The sequence below is a fragment of the Manis pentadactyla genome, chromosome 3, assembly GCF_030020395.1.
Source record: "Manis pentadactyla isolate mManPen7 chromosome 3, mManPen7.hap1, whole genome shotgun sequence".
In the NCBI taxonomy this organism is placed as follows: Eukaryota; Metazoa; Chordata; class Mammalia; order Pholidota; family Manidae; genus Manis; species Manis pentadactyla.
The window spans coordinates 207,831,699-207,850,433 of NC_080021.1; the positions used below are offsets into that span (position 1 = coordinate 207,831,699).

Genomic DNA, 18,735 nt, shown 5'->3' on the forward strand with positions numbered 1-18,735 from the left:
ATCAGGGAAATGCAAATAAAAACCACAATGAGTTATCACCTCACACTAGTTAGGATGGCCAAAATCGAAAAGACTAAGAACAGCAAATGCTGGCGAGGATGTGGAGAAGGAGGAACCCTCCTACACTGCTGGTGGGACTGTAAACTAGTTCAACCACTGTGGAAAGCAATATGGAGGGTCCTCAAAAAAATAAAAATAAAAATATCATTTGACCCGGGAATTCCACTCCTAGCAATTTACCCAAAGAAAACAAGATCTCAGATTCAAAAAGACATATGTACCCCTAGGTTTATTGCAGCACTATTTACAATAGTCAAGATATGGAAGCAACCTAAGTGTCCATCAGTAGATGAATGAATAAAGAAAACGTGGTACATATACACAATGGAATACTATTCTGCCATAAGAAAAAACAAATCCTACCATTTGCAACAACATGGATGGAGCTGGAGGATATTATGCTCAGTGAAATAAGCCAGGCAGAGAAAGACAAGTACCAAATGATTTCCCTCCTTGTGGAGTATAACAACGAAGCAAAACTGAAGGAACAAAACAGCAACAGACTCACAGACTCCAAGAAGGGACTAGCAGTTACCAAAGGGGAGGTGGGGGGAGGGCGGGTGGAGAGGGAGGGAGAAGGGGATTGAGGGGTATTATGATTGGCACACATGGTGTGGGGGGGATCATGGGGAAGACAGTGTAGCACAGAGAAGGCAAACAGTGACTCTGTGGCATCTTACTACACTGATGGGCAGTGACTGCAATGGGGTATGGTTGAGACACGATAACATGGGTGAATGTAGTAACCACATTGTTTTTCATGTGAAACCTTCATAAGAGTGTATATCACTAATACCTTAATTAAAAATAAATAAATAAATAAATAAAAAGAAGCTACCATTGCAGACTGGCTAAATGATAAGGAAACAGAAAGTAATAGCTTCCTGACACTTGTGACTTTAGGCCCTGCAGACTCCTTAGTCACTGATTTCAAGGATTTCTAAATGGGTGATCTACTAAACAAAATCATCAACTAAAAGAAATATAGAAAAGAGAGATCCTTCCCTTCTGATAAACTGTTAAAAACCTTGTTAAACCAAAAGATAATATGCTAAGAGGAATAATTCTCTAAAACAATAAATTTAAGTAAACATTTTTTTTTTGCAAAGATTACCTGGAGTCCACTTGGAATTTCTCAAGAGAAGTTTTATGCACAAGTTAAACAATGATCAATACATACAAAAGTACTTTACTAGGTTGCGAAGCTTTTGTAACAATTCAATATCATTATCTGATATTGTCTCTATTTCTGATAAATTTGTATTTCATCTTTTACATTGACTGAAATAACCTTATGTTTTTGGATATATGCTATTTGCTCTTAAATGCTATCCTAGCATAAGATCATGCATAAAGTTACTTATCTGACTCATAATAGGTATCTAAGTCCTCTATTCTAGAAGCCAATCCACTGTACAGATCAATTAGGCTAACAAAACAATGAAAGTAAAATTAAAATGGACAGTCATAGTAGTATGAGGATATGCTTTGGTCTTTCAGGTAAAGCACATATACTTTCTACAAATACAGAGAATCCAGAGAAAAACCAATGAGGGTGGTAAACAGCTCAATGGTATGGACAAAAAAAAAATACTACAAGTCAGAAAAGAGAGTGCTAGTGGCAAGGAAAAAAAGATGCATTAAAACTAGCAACAGTGGTCAGAAGGATATATAAGAGCACATTAAACTCACTCTACTTTTAGTGTATTATTTTGCCATGATAGGAAGAGCTTCAAAAATAAGATAAATTTGGATTTGAATTCCAACTAACTAGTACTTCCCAGCTATGTGACTACTGGGCAAAAAACTTCATCTCAGGTTCTCTGTAAAATAGGGTAATAATACTAATTCAGAATTGAAAATATGAGAAGTACTGAGGAACAGAAAGGATTGAAAGTAGTGTAAGTAAATAGGAATTCAAAATATAATAATAAAAAGACCAGCTAACATTTAGAAGACCCACTTATGTCTGGCATTCTAAGCATTTCATATATTATCATTTAATTCTGATGGTAACCCTGTGAAATAGACACTATTATTATGCCCATTTTACAGATGAGGAAAGTGAAGCATAGCCCAAGGCCACACAGTTAGCTAAGTACTAGAGAAAATGATTCAAATCTAGGCAGTCTGGCTCCAGAGACGACAGCTATCACTAATAACAATAATAATTCTTAAGTTGGCTTGAACAAAAACTTTCTTTCAGCTTGACTTAATTTTGCTTTTGTTCCCTCCAAAAAGCTAACCTCTAAAGCCACAGAACTTTAGAACACAGTACATCTCTGTTGCTCTACTGCCCTTGTACAAATCATTTCACAATTACAGGCCTTCATTTCCTCATTTCTTCAAAGTGCCTTAGGTTATTTTACTTTTTAAACGAGGATACAACACAGTTTGCCCAATAGCCTTTTCTTCCCTGAGTAGATGCAATCTCAGGATACAGCTGGCTATACAAAGGGCGATAAAAAAGGTTTCATGTCAGACAGGTATGGTACTTCAGGCCGTTTTTGTGGCTAACGACTATGGTGGTAGGTCTGGGAAAGAATGTCAAATTTCCTTTTTTCTGGTTATGCTTCTGGATAGCAGGAAGGTGTAACCAGAGGTGAAAAAGTTTCTGGCCTCAAACTATGTGTAGGCCTGTCAGAAATTGATATAGGACTTTGAATCTGCCATTCACATTCAAAGGTCTTTCTGACTGTGGCATTCCCAGAAATAAATAATTTACTATTTAGGAGAATTTGTTTATTCTATAAATATTTACTGAGGACCTACCACATGCTAGGAATTAATCTAGGGGCTGGGAATACAGTAGTTAAAGAGAGACACAGACAAGAACTCCTGGCTTTCTGGAACTTACATCCTTGTGATGGTGGGTGGGAGGACTTATGTTTCAGCTCAGTTCAGCGATTTATTGAGCACTAACAATGTACTGAACATTATCCTAGATAGATGCTAGAAGTACAAACATCAACAAGATATAGCCTGTAAGTTACGTGAGAACAAGTCACAGCGGAGTCAGTTACATAAACAAGTAATATCTAAAACTTAAAACAAGGATGCTTAAAAAGCAAGTAATCAAAAGATACAATATACACTAATATTAAAATGTATAAGGTACAAAAGTATAGGCGGTTGCATGGATGATGTTTTTCAAGGACAAATAAATTTTTCAGGTAAAAGAAAGGGATGTGGCAGACATCTGTCATTCTTTTTGGCAGCCTACCATAGTATAATTTCCCATTATTTCAGAATCCTTATTTGGGGAAATAAGCCTTGCTATTCCACCATAAAGGTTAATAATGCCAAATTACTGTTTTCCCTGCCTTTTCTGCATCCAAGGCATGGGCAAGGAACTGAGGCTCCAACAATCACATGGCGTGGAATTAGCAACTAATGATTCAAAGGAATGAGCATGAGGTCCTTTCTCTGGTGGCAGAGGAGATGGTTCCAATATGACAAGTGGCAGTAGCACTTGCTATTGCATCCAGTACCCAGTGTGCCAACTATAGCGTCTAACACTCAGTGGAGGTGTCAGTGGCATGTCAATGGACCTCTCTGTGGCGCAGCTGAGCATTACCATGTCCTGAATTTGGTTCTCCTGGAGATTCAGTGAAGTCTTCAATATCCTTTTAAGACACACTTCGGATTAAATCAACAAAAATTGGTTTCTGTTGCTTACAATTAAGGCCCTTATTAAAATGGAAGAGAAGGGGATTTCAGGCAGAGGGAACAGCATAAGCAAATGAGAGGCCAGTTGACTTAACGATGAACAAAGGAGGCTCTGAGGCTAGACAGATCTGAATTTAAATCAAGGTTCTACATTTTACTAGCTATGAGTATATTAAACTCAGCGCATTTAAACTCTCAAAGTCTTGATTCCTATGTAGTAGAGCTAATAATACATATTTCTTATTAGATTCTTTTGGAAAATTAAACACATTCATGACAATTCATTTAAAGCTCTTAGTTTCTGACACAGAGTAAGACCTCCACAGATGACTGCTTTATTAATAATAATAAATAATGATGATAAGCATGGTATTTGGGGGAAATATAAACAATTTGATTCTGCTGGAGTTTAAAGCAACAGAGAGGGGTGGTAGAAAATGAGAACAGAGACAGACTATGAAGAAGTTTTGTCACATTAAGAAACCTGAGCATTATGGGCTGGGATCACTTATTGTGATTAAATAGGAAAATTATACTGAAGTCTAAATATTATATTAAACTATTAACTAAGAGAGTGGTATGATGAAGATTTGCACTGGGTATGTATTCTCCACAGCTACAGTTGTATAGTTGGACCTGCCACTGTACTGGTACACTTGCAGGATGTAATCATATACATTGTTATTGTTGAGTCCAATGCCATACAAAACAGAAGCTATTTAACTCTTTCTAATAAAAATAAGCCTTCCAAAATTGTGCGTGTCATCTGTTGGTATGTTTTGCAACTGGATCTATATTTGAAATAATAGCTTCTCCTTTGTCTAATCTGAGAGAACAACTGACCTTTGAGTGAGGAGGGAAGTTTATAAAGTGAGGAGGGGCAAATGCATCTCAGGTGACCACTGGCAGGATTATGAATCACATGTGCAAGTCTGAGATTCTTCTATGATTTTTAAGTAATCAAATATCACCTGCTACTTTTTACAACATACTGTTTTGCATCAGCATTTCAATATAGAGTTCATATTAAGTTAAAGAAGAAAGGTTTGATTGTCAAGAACAGTCACTACTACCATTTTGCAATGTATGGTATTTCATTGACTGTAAGCACCAATCTTTCTGGCACTGAGTAGACAATCTCATAGTTACTGCTCAGTTCTGCTTTACATTTACCATGGTTGTCTACCTGTTTACTCTCATCTAATTTCCACCAATAATTTCTCTCCCTACCTCTGCTCCACACCCAAACTAGCTCTGTCCTTCTATCAACAGAAATACTCAGATCTAATTTTGATTTTCATAGTAGCTAATCAAACCTGAGTCGTTATGTAATTCAAAATGAGTACTGAGAAGGACAATGTATGGGCTTGCTGGGGGAGGCTACGGAAGGCAACAAAAACAGAACCCCAAATGTGCTCTGTAACCACTGAATGCTTTATTTCATTTTCTGCTACTCCCACCTGTTCCAGCAATGCAGCACAGTTTAGTCAAAAGAAAAAAGAGCACAGACATTTAAGCTGGATGGAGCTGAGTTTGAATTCTAGGTCAACATTCAGAAACCCTATAAGGTTGGTACTATTGTATTTATGTTACAAAAGATAGTATAGAAGCCCAGGGAGATGATGTGACTTGCACTGTTTTTGTTCATGTTGTATTTGCCATGCTTTCAAAAATATCAATGTGCAATCAATACAAAATTAAGTGGTCATTCCATTCTTTGGGCTCAGTCTTATTTTTGCTTTACTGGGTCATTTGTAGGGCTTAATACCTACAAAATGTCCCAGGTCATATACATCTGCCAGACCTGACAATGCCTGTTTCAAGGATTCCCTAAAGTCCTATTTTTGCATTTGCTTTTGGAAAAAAGCTTCCATTCAGTCCAGTTCTGAGCAGTACCCATTACTGTTGTATCTGGCAACATGGCACAGGATAATTCTGGCTTGACCTGGGCCACTCTAACAGAATAGGAGGTAGCCTTTTGCAACAAGTGTATTGGTCCTACCCTGCACCTTAAAATCACCTGTTAGAAAAGATTAATAATGTGCAAGGCTTCCTGATGACCAACGTGCTTGTCGCCAGTGTACAAGACTGTGTCCAAGAAGATGGTAAATTCATTAATTAAGAATTGACAAAGTTCTCTCTGCTGATTTTCAAATATTGTGAATAGATAATAAAAACAATATTAATAATAATGACAGCTAACTTGAAGTGTTTACTATGTGCTGATTTATTAATCTATGTGCTGATCTTAAGTACTGCTAAATTAAGTGTTTTACATGCATTAATTAATTTAATCTTCTCTCAATAACACTATGGTTCATTATTGCTTTGATTTAAAAATTTTAGCCTTTTCTTCACAAAATTCAAAGTACAGAGATCATTGTAGATAACAGCTTCCTGAAGGCCAGAGCCATTCTTTGACAAATTATTTAGCACCGCACCTAGGCCTTTTTTGGCAATATATGAGCCAAGCAGATGGACACCTTGACTTCTCTCATCACATAACTGAAAAAGCAAGTGCCTGGATTGGTTCCAGACTGTTTGGGCTTTCAGGGGCCACTTGAATCCAAGAAAAATCATGCTTGTACTGGAGCAGACACACAGGAACTAGTCACTAGTTCGGTTCTGACAAGGAGTATCAAGTCTCCAGTAATGCATTATATGGAGTCTGAGATCTCTGTTCAGAATAGATTTATATAGTTTTTGGTGATATGACAAATAATTTAAATGCGAACTTTTCCCCATTTTGATGTGTCACATACTTGACTTCAGAAGAGTGCTAAATCCAACTCATGCTTCTGTTTTCATAACAAATAAGTGATCTCATTTATTGTTGTGAGAAATGGAGCAATGTATGCAGTAATAAAATATTAAACTCAGTAATTAAAAGCTTTATGGTATAGTTTTTTCTATAACTATTAGTAGACACCTAATATAGTAAATTAGTAAAGACTCAGAAACAGATAGTTTAAATTACAGTAATATCTCCAATATAGTACTACTTTCAACTTCATTTGAAAGATGTCCCATTTCAAAATGTTAAAATATTTGAAATATATTATGTTAAAGACTAGTTTCAGTATATCCATGCAGAATTATCTTACTGGCAGGGAGGAGGATAAAGTAGATATTGATATAAAAAAAATTCTGTAGTTACCACTAAAATGTTAACTTTATCTCTTTGTTCCTTTTTTGTCTTTATACTCCTTTATATTTTCTAAAATGAACATGTTATTTTTATAATCATAAAAAAGATTAAGTAGAACCTACTCTAGATAAACCAAAAATAATTTTAAAGATCTACAAAAGCCTAACTTTTTTATTTAATAAGTTTAGTATGTGATAAAGATTATTTTATTTTCCCAAGGTACTATGGGAATAAAAATAATACTGAAGGATCCCAAGACTTCGGAAAACACCATTACTGTCTATAAATTATACAAATATGTTAACTACAAAATGGCATAAAAATATATTTGCATAAAGAAATGACATATAAATGCATGTTTGTTTCTTTGTTATATTTAGTCAATAGCTACCTTCTCCACACTGTATTATAAGCTAATATCAACCACATAATCAAGGAAGAATATCAGAAAACAGTTTTTGAATTCTATAAAGCCTGTGTGTTTGAGAAAAGCCCACCATAATTTCCACATGTGACTTCTCAAAAGCCTTAGGAGGCCAGAAGTAACAGGTTTCATTTTATAGTTAGAGAAGCTAAGTCATAGAGCCATTTTTAAAAATATGCTCAGGAACCCACAAAAGTGAATGGAAAGAAAGACTAGAATTTAGTTCTGACTGTTATTGCACTGATTAGCTGGACCATTCAGCCTTGCCTTTGGACAAGATGAAGCAATGAACTTAAAAACTAAAACCAGTTGAACAGGATAGGTTTGCAGGCAATACACCAACAATTCAGGGTAATAATACACAACAGCTAGGTTGCTTTGTATTTTTGGTACACTTCATAACCATTCATTAACCCATATAACATCAGTAGATGATGGGGCTATATTAATGCAACTCATAGAGAACGGATGAATCAAAACACACTGTAAGATTATAACGAATATGAACTCAAATGAGAAATCTACAGCAGAAAAAGCCCAATGTCTTCTTCTAATCAAAGCCTCAGTACACAAATAAAACAGGATAAATATGTTGGAATACCAAGCATCCCCTCTTTTCCTTCATTATTTCCATTAACCCTTCCCAAAGTACCATTACATCCTTGTAATTGATAGATAGGACAGAAGAGAACCTAAAAGCTACTCAGTTCATCCAATTTCCTTCAGAGAGGATAACATCTAAACTTCCTTTAGAATGCTTTTCAAGAAATTTCACCTTATAAAGACCATTACCAAAATTAAAAGGAACTAGAGAGAATGATGCTTTCCTTACAGTTAACAATGCTATCCTAATCTTCATTTTGCTTACATGCATCTAGTAAAAGCAATTGATTAAAAAAAAAAATAGTAAAGATCTAATAAGGACTCTGGTAATATGCCAGTTTCTAAGAAGCATGTAAGACTGAAAAAATGTTATCAAAATCAGATATCTAAAGAGTCTAAAATTTACTAAGTAAAGATTACTTAACATCCCTCATTGAAAGCATGCCTATTTCTTATTGTTTTCCCTGTGACTACAAAGAATACATTTTTTTCCAACTGAATAAATTTCCCCTTCCTTCAGACCTTAGTTGTCTCCCTGGCAAGGATATCATATAGAACAGCTGTTATATTACCAATATAAAAGCAATCCCATCTGAACTTATTGTAAAACATATGGACAGACTGAAACCAAATTTTGGGGACCTCTAATTCTTTAAAGGAAGAAATAATCAAAGATCTTCTATTGGTAAAAGCGGTGAACAATGCCATGAATTTAAATTTTGCACAATTTAAAAAGATCTATTTCAATAAGCTACTTTAATCAATTTTAAGTGCATGTTTTAAATTCCCTAGAGAGAATGAAATGGATAAAGAATCAGCTCTGTTTTCAGCCTCTGCTAAGATCTCAATTAAACCTTCCCTAAAGGTACCAAATCTTAGAAATGTCATTCCTACCCTATGTTTAAGATTTGTCAGGCCTCAGAAACTTTCCTTTCTTGGGTATTGTCTTTAGCAATCTCTTTTCTTCAGAACCACAACTGAGACTAAGCAAATATCTCTGATGCAGATCAAACTTGCTGAGTCAGTGGTAGAAATTACAGAAAAGTGGCCCCAGGTAGTATCAACTGACATGATTTCATATAAATAAAGGCTTGCTGCCAAGCTTATCATAACTTTTTATTCATTTCTAATTTTATTTATTTATTTTTATAACTGTAAAACTGAAATTGGATATATTCATTTGAAAAAAACTTAGGGAAATTTGGAAAAACACAAAGAGTAGTTCAAATTACCCATAATCCCATTACTTAGCTTTAGCCACTTAGATTTTGGTATATTTCTCTATGTATATTGCTACTAAATGTAATGTAAGCATTTTAATGGCTGCATAATAGTTCACAGGTTATCATAATTTCTTTATAATAGAATTTTAAAGTACAAGAACTCCTATTTCAAAAATCTTTACCGAAACAAACCCAGTTTATAAACCAGACAAGAGCAGAGCCAAGTGTGGTGATGTAGCAGTGAGAAGCAAGGGCTTGGGGTTTAGGGACCAAAGTAGACCCACTTGGCCTTCTCAGACCCCATATGGGCTCCTAAACACATCCAAGGAACCCTAGGTCACAGATAATGCAGTTTAAAAACCACAAATCTGTCTAAGCCTCTCATTTTACAGATGGAATTACCTGCCCAAGATCACAGAACTGGAGAAAGAGCTAAGAACTTAGGGTCTCGTGTTTTGTGAACAAATGCTTGGCTTTTCCAACTTAGCTGCTCTCCATACAAAAGTCATCAGATAATCATTTGTCTATTGCTGTTCTTTCTTTAACCAAGAAAGTAGTAGGGATAAACTTAGGTAACAACAACAACAACAAAAGAATAATTAATGTGATTTGCTATATCTCAAATAACTCCACTTGCCCTAAGTAGGTTCTCATACTATTCCTATGAGTTAAAGGGAAAAGGAGGAGGAAAGATCATTTCTAAACTAAGGAAATAAGCCATGGGATTACATTATTTTCCTCAAGAATACACTGCATGTATAGTGTAGCTTTACTCATTCAGTCATTAAATATTTATTGAGAAGCTGTTGTGGGCCAGGCACTGGGATACAACTGTGAATAAAACAAACAGAAAGTCCCTGTCCTCATGGAGAGGTTTGATAGGTTTAAGCAAGCGACTTTATCTTTCTGAATCTCAGTATTTGCCATCTGTAAACTAAGAATAAGAATATTTAACTACTACATTGTTTAAGAAGTAAATAACATGATGTATGCAAAGGAAAATCCTGATGGGTAACTAGGCATATAATATGTGCTGAATTAACATTAGTTACCTCTCCTGCCAAAGTGTTAAATATTAGGTTGGAAATGAGAGGTGAGACAGTACAAAGTCTCTTTGCTACTAACACAATGATTTGAGGCAATACAACTGTAATGGTATATGAAGATAATTCCAAACAGTTTCCTACACTAGGAAAGAAGTAAATGATATTTTAATCTGAAGAAATTAAATTTACATGAGCTCTCTCAATCAAGTTCTGTAGTTCACCTTGTTATGCACATCACTATTTACTTTCAGTTACCACTGGGTTCTTTCTATAATATTCAGTCCCATATGGTGCCTACGAAAGAAAATATGCAGGAAGCAATCCTTGTCTCCAAATACCATTTTTCCATCCTGTAAATATGGGCAACTAAACTAAGGATTTACATTCAACAAAATAAACTTAAAAGACAACAGTTTGAAATTCAAAATATCACATGTGAAACACACGAAAAACCTGTAAAGGTTTGGTCAATATTCATCAATAAAAGTACCAACAGAGGACAGAAGTTAGCTTCTCACTTACATAATACCCAGAAATCAACAAAATAAAGGCAGCAAAGTCTTGGAGATTCTAAGAGCACCTTGTAAACCATAAAGCACTGCACGTTTGTTAATTATTAGAAGCAGTCTGTTTACTATTAACTTTAATTAGATTTCTACAGGGCAAATTCTGTCATTCAGAAGATCAAACATTGTTTCCAACCAAATTTAACCTTCTCTATTGGTATGCAGCCCAAACCCACCTACCCAATAAAACTGCTCATATCATTCAGAAATAGAAAAAGAAATTTGCTGCTTATTCAGAGTATTTGATTTTTTTTTTTTCAAGGTAGATAATACCTGTTAGGACAATTTTTTCTGTATTGTTCTTCAGGAGAAAGGGGTGGGGGGAAGCTGGGCAATAAATAAGACCCCAGAGCAAAAAGAGAATCTTTTCTCATTTTTTTCAAAAACAGAATTAATACCATGTCCTGAATATTACATAAATTACAACATTTTCTTATCAAAATGAGCTTAATAATCTAAATGAAATAGACTAAAAATAAATCCATGTGTCAAAGTCACAAAGTCAAACACTCTGACTGCAAAGTATTACACCCTACGCACACTGTTAACAGGACATCTTCAAGGATATCTTTTGTTCCTCCAGAAAGACTTCTTGGAAGAACTGGGCTTTGAGGAGCACTGAAAGAGGACAAAGTGGTGTACTGTTGAATAGAGAATAATTTAGTTCCTTAAAGAACATGAAAGAATGGATGGGGCTAGGAATAAGAGACAGGAGTGAATGGAACACATAGAGGAGTTTAAAGTGAAAAAAATGAGCAACGAGAATAGAAGAAAGATATTTTTAAATGAAAAAGTAAGAGAAGAAAGGTTTCTTCTGACAATATTTATCTGTGAAACAGTGGCATTATTAGAGAGATTATTTTGACACAAATTCATCACATGTATTTTGATAGATACATCTAAATGGATAATTATTTTGAGTAAACTTACTGTGGTCCCAACACATATATATCAAGACAGTATCTTTTCCATCACAATTTGTTTAAATCTCCCTTCAAAGTTACCATTGTAGTTAAGGTAATTGTTTCCAGTGAAAAACAGATAAACCGAAATGCATACTTGAAAAAAGACTAAGTGACCACAGAAGAGGTGCCTATAATATAATCTCAACATTAGTAATAAAGACTTTCATATCATACTAAAGAAAACTTATAAAAATTAAAATCAAGACAAAAGACATGAATTAAAGCTACTTATAATTAAAAATATCATCCAACACTGTCTTTCAGTTATACAAGATCTTATATTTCTAGTCTCTTCTGATTTACTAAGTGTCCTAGAGTAGTAATCTCTCTATCCATAATTTACCCATCAGTAAAAACAGCACTATGATACTTTTCTGCCATCCTTTTAATAAGGGTGCCAGGATGTCTGGAAGTTAATATGTATACATGTTTAGAAATGTTGAGATGAAAAGTAATGCACACTTTAATTTTATGGGTCTTTTAAAAAAATCAAGATAAAAGACCTAGTCAAATTATTTCAACATGTAAATTTCCAACTAGCCAGAAGGCTTCTTGGGAACATAATTCAGAAGATTTTAAACTAATGTTCTGGAGTTTAACTATGCTCTTCCAGAAACTAATCAGACTAAAGAATTTCTACAGAAAACTAGGCACTTAGTCCAGGAAAAAGATACAGTGAATTTGAGAAGTCCCTGGGCCTTGCCCTAAAGAGACTACAAACAAATTTCTCTATCACAGACCATATTAGAATCTAGCAAAGGAAGAATCGGAGCTTTAGTTTAAAAATCATAGTTGTAAAACAGAAAATCTGAGGAGGTGAATGAATGGTGCACAGTGGAGTGAAGGAGTAAATGCCAAAGAATAGTGGAAATGTTTTCAGATTAGTATCCAAGGACCAATATTTTTAGCAAAATTATTACCTTCTTTTCTCTTCTATGTAACTATTTCTTCAAATGCCAGTAATATGGATTCTGGAACCAGAAAGACTGGATCTAAATCTGGGCTCCACCATAGCTGGGCTTTTCTGAGCCTCAGTTTGCTTATCTATACAATGAAGACAATAATGGTACCTAATTAGATTGGACCTAAATGCTATGAAGATTAAATAAGTTAATATAGATAGGGTACTTAGACAGTGCCTGAAACATAGTAAGTATTCTGTGTGCCTGCAATTACCATTACAGTGGTCCACAATCCCTCAGACCTGATGCTAAACAGCAGAAGATCCAAAAACCAAAATTTTCTTTGTAATTCATTTGGGAGAAAAATCTGACCTGAACAAATGTAAGGCTATTTGTAGTCTTTATCTATACTACTCAGTGTGAATATACATGCATTTTGCTGTAATATCTTCATGTGTTTGATTACTGGATGCTGCCCCAGACTTCACTGGGGTATACTTATTAACTTCCTAAAATTTGAAAAAAATTGTAATTGTGAAACATATCCAACGTCACAGGTTTTAGATTAAAAATTGTGGAGCTATGTATCACCTTTGGAGCCTGAACAACTTGATTTCCTAAAATGAATGGTATCTTCTTATATAATCCAAGCAAATAACACCCTGAAACTAGTGGTAGAGAACTTTAAGATGAAGAAAACATTTCCCAATACACTTAGGAGAGCCCTGCATTCTCAGAATGTTCCTTTCAATTATAAAATGCATTCATATTTTATTAACACATCATAATAGTCAGAGTTTTCAAACTTTAGATTCTAGGACTTGCTTAAACAAAGCCTATTCTCTTAACTTAGATCACAAATTATTAAGGCTCTTTGGGGGGCATTAATGTGCCCCGAATCATGCATACCAAATCATCGCAGAACTTCACAGCTGGAAGAGACCGGTGACAACTAATCTAAACTATTATTCCTTCCCTTCCAAACTGTTTTATCATCCATAAAGTTACTTTACCCTGTGAGGTCAGACTAACCTGCCCTAACCTGTCCTTAAGAATCTGTAGGAACACCCTGTAGGTGAATGTGAATAAACTGGGTGGAGTACGCTGACAGACTTGGGATCTAAAAGGATGGATTCAATCTGACACAGTAAGTCCTACATGTTGGCAAATGTCTCATCTTATACTCTAGAAAATAATAATTTCCCAGTCCAGAATGAAGAAAGACTCATCCAGTACATGTTTGTTTGTTTTTCTTAACAGACTCAATGAGTCAACAATATAACGTGGCTGCCAAAAAAGCTACTGTGATTAGGAGATAACTGCATCAACAGTAATATAGCATCCAGAAAGAACGAGGTAACTGCCCTCCCTACTATGAGCTAGTCAGAGCACATGTGGAGTATTATGTTCAGCTCTGTGCTCCACACTCTGGGAGAGACACAGAAAGTCTGAAAAAGTCCAGAAGAGGAGTAACCAGGATAGTGAGAGAATTTGAAACCATGTCACATAAAACAGTTGAGGGAGCTGAAGTCACTTAGTACAGACCCGGAGGGAACATGATCACTGTCCTCAAATCCCTGAAGAACTGTCACGGTACAAAGCATGACCCCGAAGGGCAGAACCAGAACCAGTCGGTGTTAACCAGAAAAACATTTCAGCTAAGTCTATGCAACTAATTCTTAAAATGTGGGGCCACATTAGGAGGCAGTGATTTCTAAAGTCCTACTGAGCCCTCAAGGTCCACAATTTTAAAAAGCAAACATCTGTCATCACCTTGCTGTCCTACTGCTGATAACTACTGTCCTCTAGCATCACAGCTTCTCCCTTCACCCTCCTCAAAATATCCTACTCAGCCAACAAATCAGGCCAATGTTTTGCCAGGTCTGTAGGAGGGAAGTGCCGACTTGCTGGGCAATTCGTTTCAGTTTGCAGTTCAGTGCCCCTGTAAACAAAAGAGGGCGCTAACTGAGAGGCACAGGCAAGAGCTCTCAACCAGACCTTCATGAAAAAAAATTATTATTAAACCAAAGAGCAGCTGGAAGACCCATTCAATCACATAATATATTACCAATGGCATTCAGTCCTCACAGGAACATTAATATCAAATACCCTGTACAACCCATCTTGCCAAATGCCAGAGAATCCAGTTTTGCAAGTCAAACTCAGTCTCTCAAATTCATCTAGAAGTTTTCCTTCTGTCAGAGAGGTTTTACTGTTTGAAGTAAACTAGAACCCACTCTCAGATACAAAGGCTGTACTTGATTATATCACAGTAAAGCTAAGATTACCTATCAATAGGCCACAAAGTCAGTTCAGCTGCTGAGAACTAAACACAGGCAATCCACAGCGAATTCACAAAAAAGTACAAACCATGGAAAATTTAAAACACAGGAGCGTTGCCAAAATTGGACAGTCTTCTAAAACTTTTATCAACCAAAGACCACCAGAGACATAGGTATATCTTAGTCCATGGAAATTACTAAAAGCTTTGAACAGTTCAGATGGCAAATATTAATCAATCCAGCTTTACTTCACTTGAAATTGGTTTGGATTCTATGAAACGCCATCCAAGGTATTAGAGAATATTATATATATTATTATATAATACATATATATAGTGGACTTAAGAAGAACACATTATTCTCTGTGCTTTTTAAAGTGAAGCCCAGAAGCAATCTAAGTGTCCATAAATAAGGGATTAGTTAAATAAATCATGATATATTCTTATGACAAAAAAATGCAACTGTTAAAAAGAATAGGGCAGACCTTAGGTACCGACATGAAAAAGAAGTCCATGGTACATAGTTAAATGATACAGCAAGTTGCAAAACAGTATGTATAAGGCTGTTTTTGAGTTTTTAAAAACTATTCTTAAAAACCCTGTGTGTTATGTTCATATATGCCCAGAAAAATGCCCCAAAAGAGGTCAGCAAACTGTTAGCACAGTAGTAACCCCTAGGGACTGACTGGAACTACATGGCAGTAAAGGAGTGACTTTGACTTTTTCCTTAATAGACTTCTGGCTGGTTGTATTTTTTGGAAGGAAAGGTTACCTTTGTGATTTTAAAATAACAATACAAAAATAATAAAAATAAAATAACATCAATTACACAGATTTATCATATACTAACCATTCAAAACAGTGATTTTGTTACTTAAATGCTACCATGTGCTTCAAACTAGAAAATCTAATTCACCCTTTTTCTATTATACTTAACTACAACAAATAGAAATCATTGCAAGTCCTTACTAGGTTTCTCAAATGCTTTCTACCCCACAAAAATACTTCTAGTCATAAGGATAGCTAACATACACATGGTGCTTACTCTGTCCCAGACTGTTCAAGCACTATAGATGTATTAACCTATTTAATCTTCACAGCAATTCTATGAGGTAAGTACTATCATTATCTTCATTTTAAAGTTGAAGAGAAATTAAGTGTCCTGCCCAAGATTATACAGTTAATAAGGGGCAAATATAGGATTTAACCCAAGAATGGATGCCAGGATCTGTACTCTCAACCTATGATTCCTGTCTCTCAGCAGTACATTGATTTCTCTACACCAAGGCCAAAAAAGGTTACAGTCAAAATCCAGCTAGTTAACATACTCTTTGAGGCTGAAAGAGATGCAAACTTAGGTTTTTATGGATGAATAATCTACATTCCTACTCATATCAATGCCAAGCTCCAACACAAAATTCAAGACTGTATTAAGACTTATAATCATGTGGGAAAACTCTCTACAAATTCAACTATGGTCCAAAGTCCATACCTGGCTCTGCAATAAATCACTGAGCCTAAGAATTAGGTCAGAGATCCATTCATGTAGACAAATGGTTTGGATAAATCTTCACCCCAACTCAAAGCATAGGACTTCAGAAACTCTTGTCTAATGTCTTGCCAGGGTAGGTTTCATTTGTTTAGTTCCAGGCACACTTTAGATTCAAAGGGGAAAAGAATGGGAGTCGTTTCTAACAAACAGGAAAGAACCTTATTTACTATGTGGACTCAAACAGAAATTGGCATTTATCAGCCATCAGCACACTTGAAAATTCTAGCTTAAGAAGGGAAATGGGCATCGCTGCTTAAATTGTGTATTTGGCCAAACATATTGACCTTGTAACTGAGGAAATAAAAGAATGGCTCAAGGAAGGGATTTAACCTAATTTATAGATGTGCTCAACCTAGATACACAACTGTCCCAAATAACCTACTGAATCCACTTTTGTGCAGGGAAAATATGCATTGTGTGTTTTTGTTTTGTTTGCTTTTTCATCTTTTTGTCCTTAAGTGGTCTGTACCACCGTTTGTAAATGAAATCCTCTCCGAATCTCTTCCACCTGTCACATGCAATCTGGTATGTGTGTGTGCCTGCGTGTTTGTGTATAATAAACAAGGTGAAACGAACAAGGGAACTAGAGCTTTGAGAAGAATCCCATATACCCAGTTTTTGACCCATTGGTTGAAGGAGATACTGTGCTGGCTTTCAAACTTCCCCAAATAACCCAGGCAGAGAAGCAGGGCAAGCAAACCGAACCAAAAAAGTTTGTGCCCACGCTGGGTCTCTGACAAAGGCCAGAGAGCCCTGTTTGGAAGGAGGTGCGATGCCTTCCATACAGCAGTAGCCCCCCACCCGAAGAAGCACAGCCCAGGGGGTACAAAAGACTTTGCAGACTGGGGAGGCGAGGGGAAGAGGGTAGGCCAGCTGAAGGTTGGACCTCCCCTTGGGGGTGGAAATCTGGGGAACACTTGGGCAAGAAACGATCAGTTCCAGCCAGGAGCCCAACCCTAGAGGCCGGGGGCTGGGGTAAAGCTGGGAGGCCGCTGGGAAAGAGTCTAGCCCGCAGGGAAGCGCTGGGACTCACCTGGAGGAGGAGGAGAAGGGGCCTCGGTGGCAGGTGGGGTGGGCGGGACGCTGCTGCCGCCGGGAACAACGGGAGTCGGCGGCAGCTGAGTGGTGGGCGCCGGTACAGTGGGCGCTACGGGGGTGATCGGCGCCGGGCCGGCGGTCGTGGAGACGGTGGTCGGCTGGGGTCTGGTCGTCGCGCGAGGGGTGGTCGGAGTGTGTTCCACCGCCGGAGCGGTGGCCGGCGAGGAGCCGAGTGGCGCCTGAAAGGTGGTGGGAGAGGATCCGGCCGTCGCCTGAGGAGGGGTGGTCTCCGGAGACCGGGCTGAGGAGGAAGCAACCAGGGATGGGTGGACGGTAGTGAGCAGAGGTCCGGTCCTCGGGGCCTGGGCCGTGGGAGTCGTCGCATTAGAGAAAGCGTGACTGGGCTCGTCCCCCAGCCCCGGGCCCGGCGACGCGTCCACCTGCCCTGCGGCCCCGCCGCCGCTGGTGACATTCCCCGCCGAGGTTGCTGAGGCGGCGGCACAGCACAACAGGGCGAGGGCGCCCAGGCTCGGCAGGCTCCTCATGGCGCGCTCGGCTCCGCCATTCATTCATTCATTCAGTCGGTCGGTCAGTCATCTTCTCCTCTCGGCACTCGGACCAGGGAAGCTGTCGCAGCCGCCACCGCCACCGGGCGCACCATCGCCACCCCCCTCTGACAGGCGGCCGGCCCCGCGGGCGGGCCCCAGCGCGGAGGGAGCTACCGGGCGGTGCACGGACAGCCCGCCCTCTCCGATTGGCAGCTTTGCTGGCCAATGGGAGGTTACGCTGAGCCACGTGACCCAACCGGTTCCCGGCCTCTTTGTAGCCCCGCGGGCCAATCAGAGGGCGTCTAGGATAGGGGGCGGTGCTAAGGCGGGAGGCGGGTGGTGTGAGCCCCTCTCTTGCCGGTCGGGCTCGCGGCAGCGCCGGCTTTGTCTGCCCAAGTAGCGGGGCGCGGGCCTCGGGCACAGGGTGCCGCGGAAGAGACAAAGGACGCGCCCCTCGCGGCAGACGCCGAGCCAAGTAGTCTGCTCCACTGGGCGGAGAAAGCGACCCGGGGCGGGGAAACCTCTCTCGAGTGCTTCCCCGCCTTCTTGAACAATGAGGTGCCGGCTCTGTACCTGGGCGCGGGCGGGGACTGGGCTGGAACCCCTGCGATGGCGAGGGCGGCGGCAGCGAGGATATAGAGGTCAGCATTGCCTCTTTTGCCTGAGAGTCCCTAACCTCGGCCCTGCGATTTCTTTGCGGCCATTCCCAT

At 38.3% G+C, this 18,735-nt stretch overlaps 1 protein-coding gene across 2 annotated transcripts in view; it reads right to left on the reverse strand.

Annotated features, from left to right (window-relative positions):
- Positions 1-18,180, reverse strand: part of MEGF9 (multiple EGF like domains 9) — a 99,854-nt gene extending 81,674 nt beyond the window's left edge. For both annotated transcript variants that reach the window (XM_036915497.2, XM_036915496.2), the window contains exon 1: positions 17,473-18,180. In XM_036915497.2, coding sequence (XP_036771392.1) covers positions 17,473-18,046 — 574 coding nt within the window. In that variant the 5' untranslated portion in view covers positions 18,047-18,180. The remainder of the gene's footprint in view (positions 1-17,472) is intronic.
- Positions 18,181-18,735: the final 555 nt, after the last annotated feature.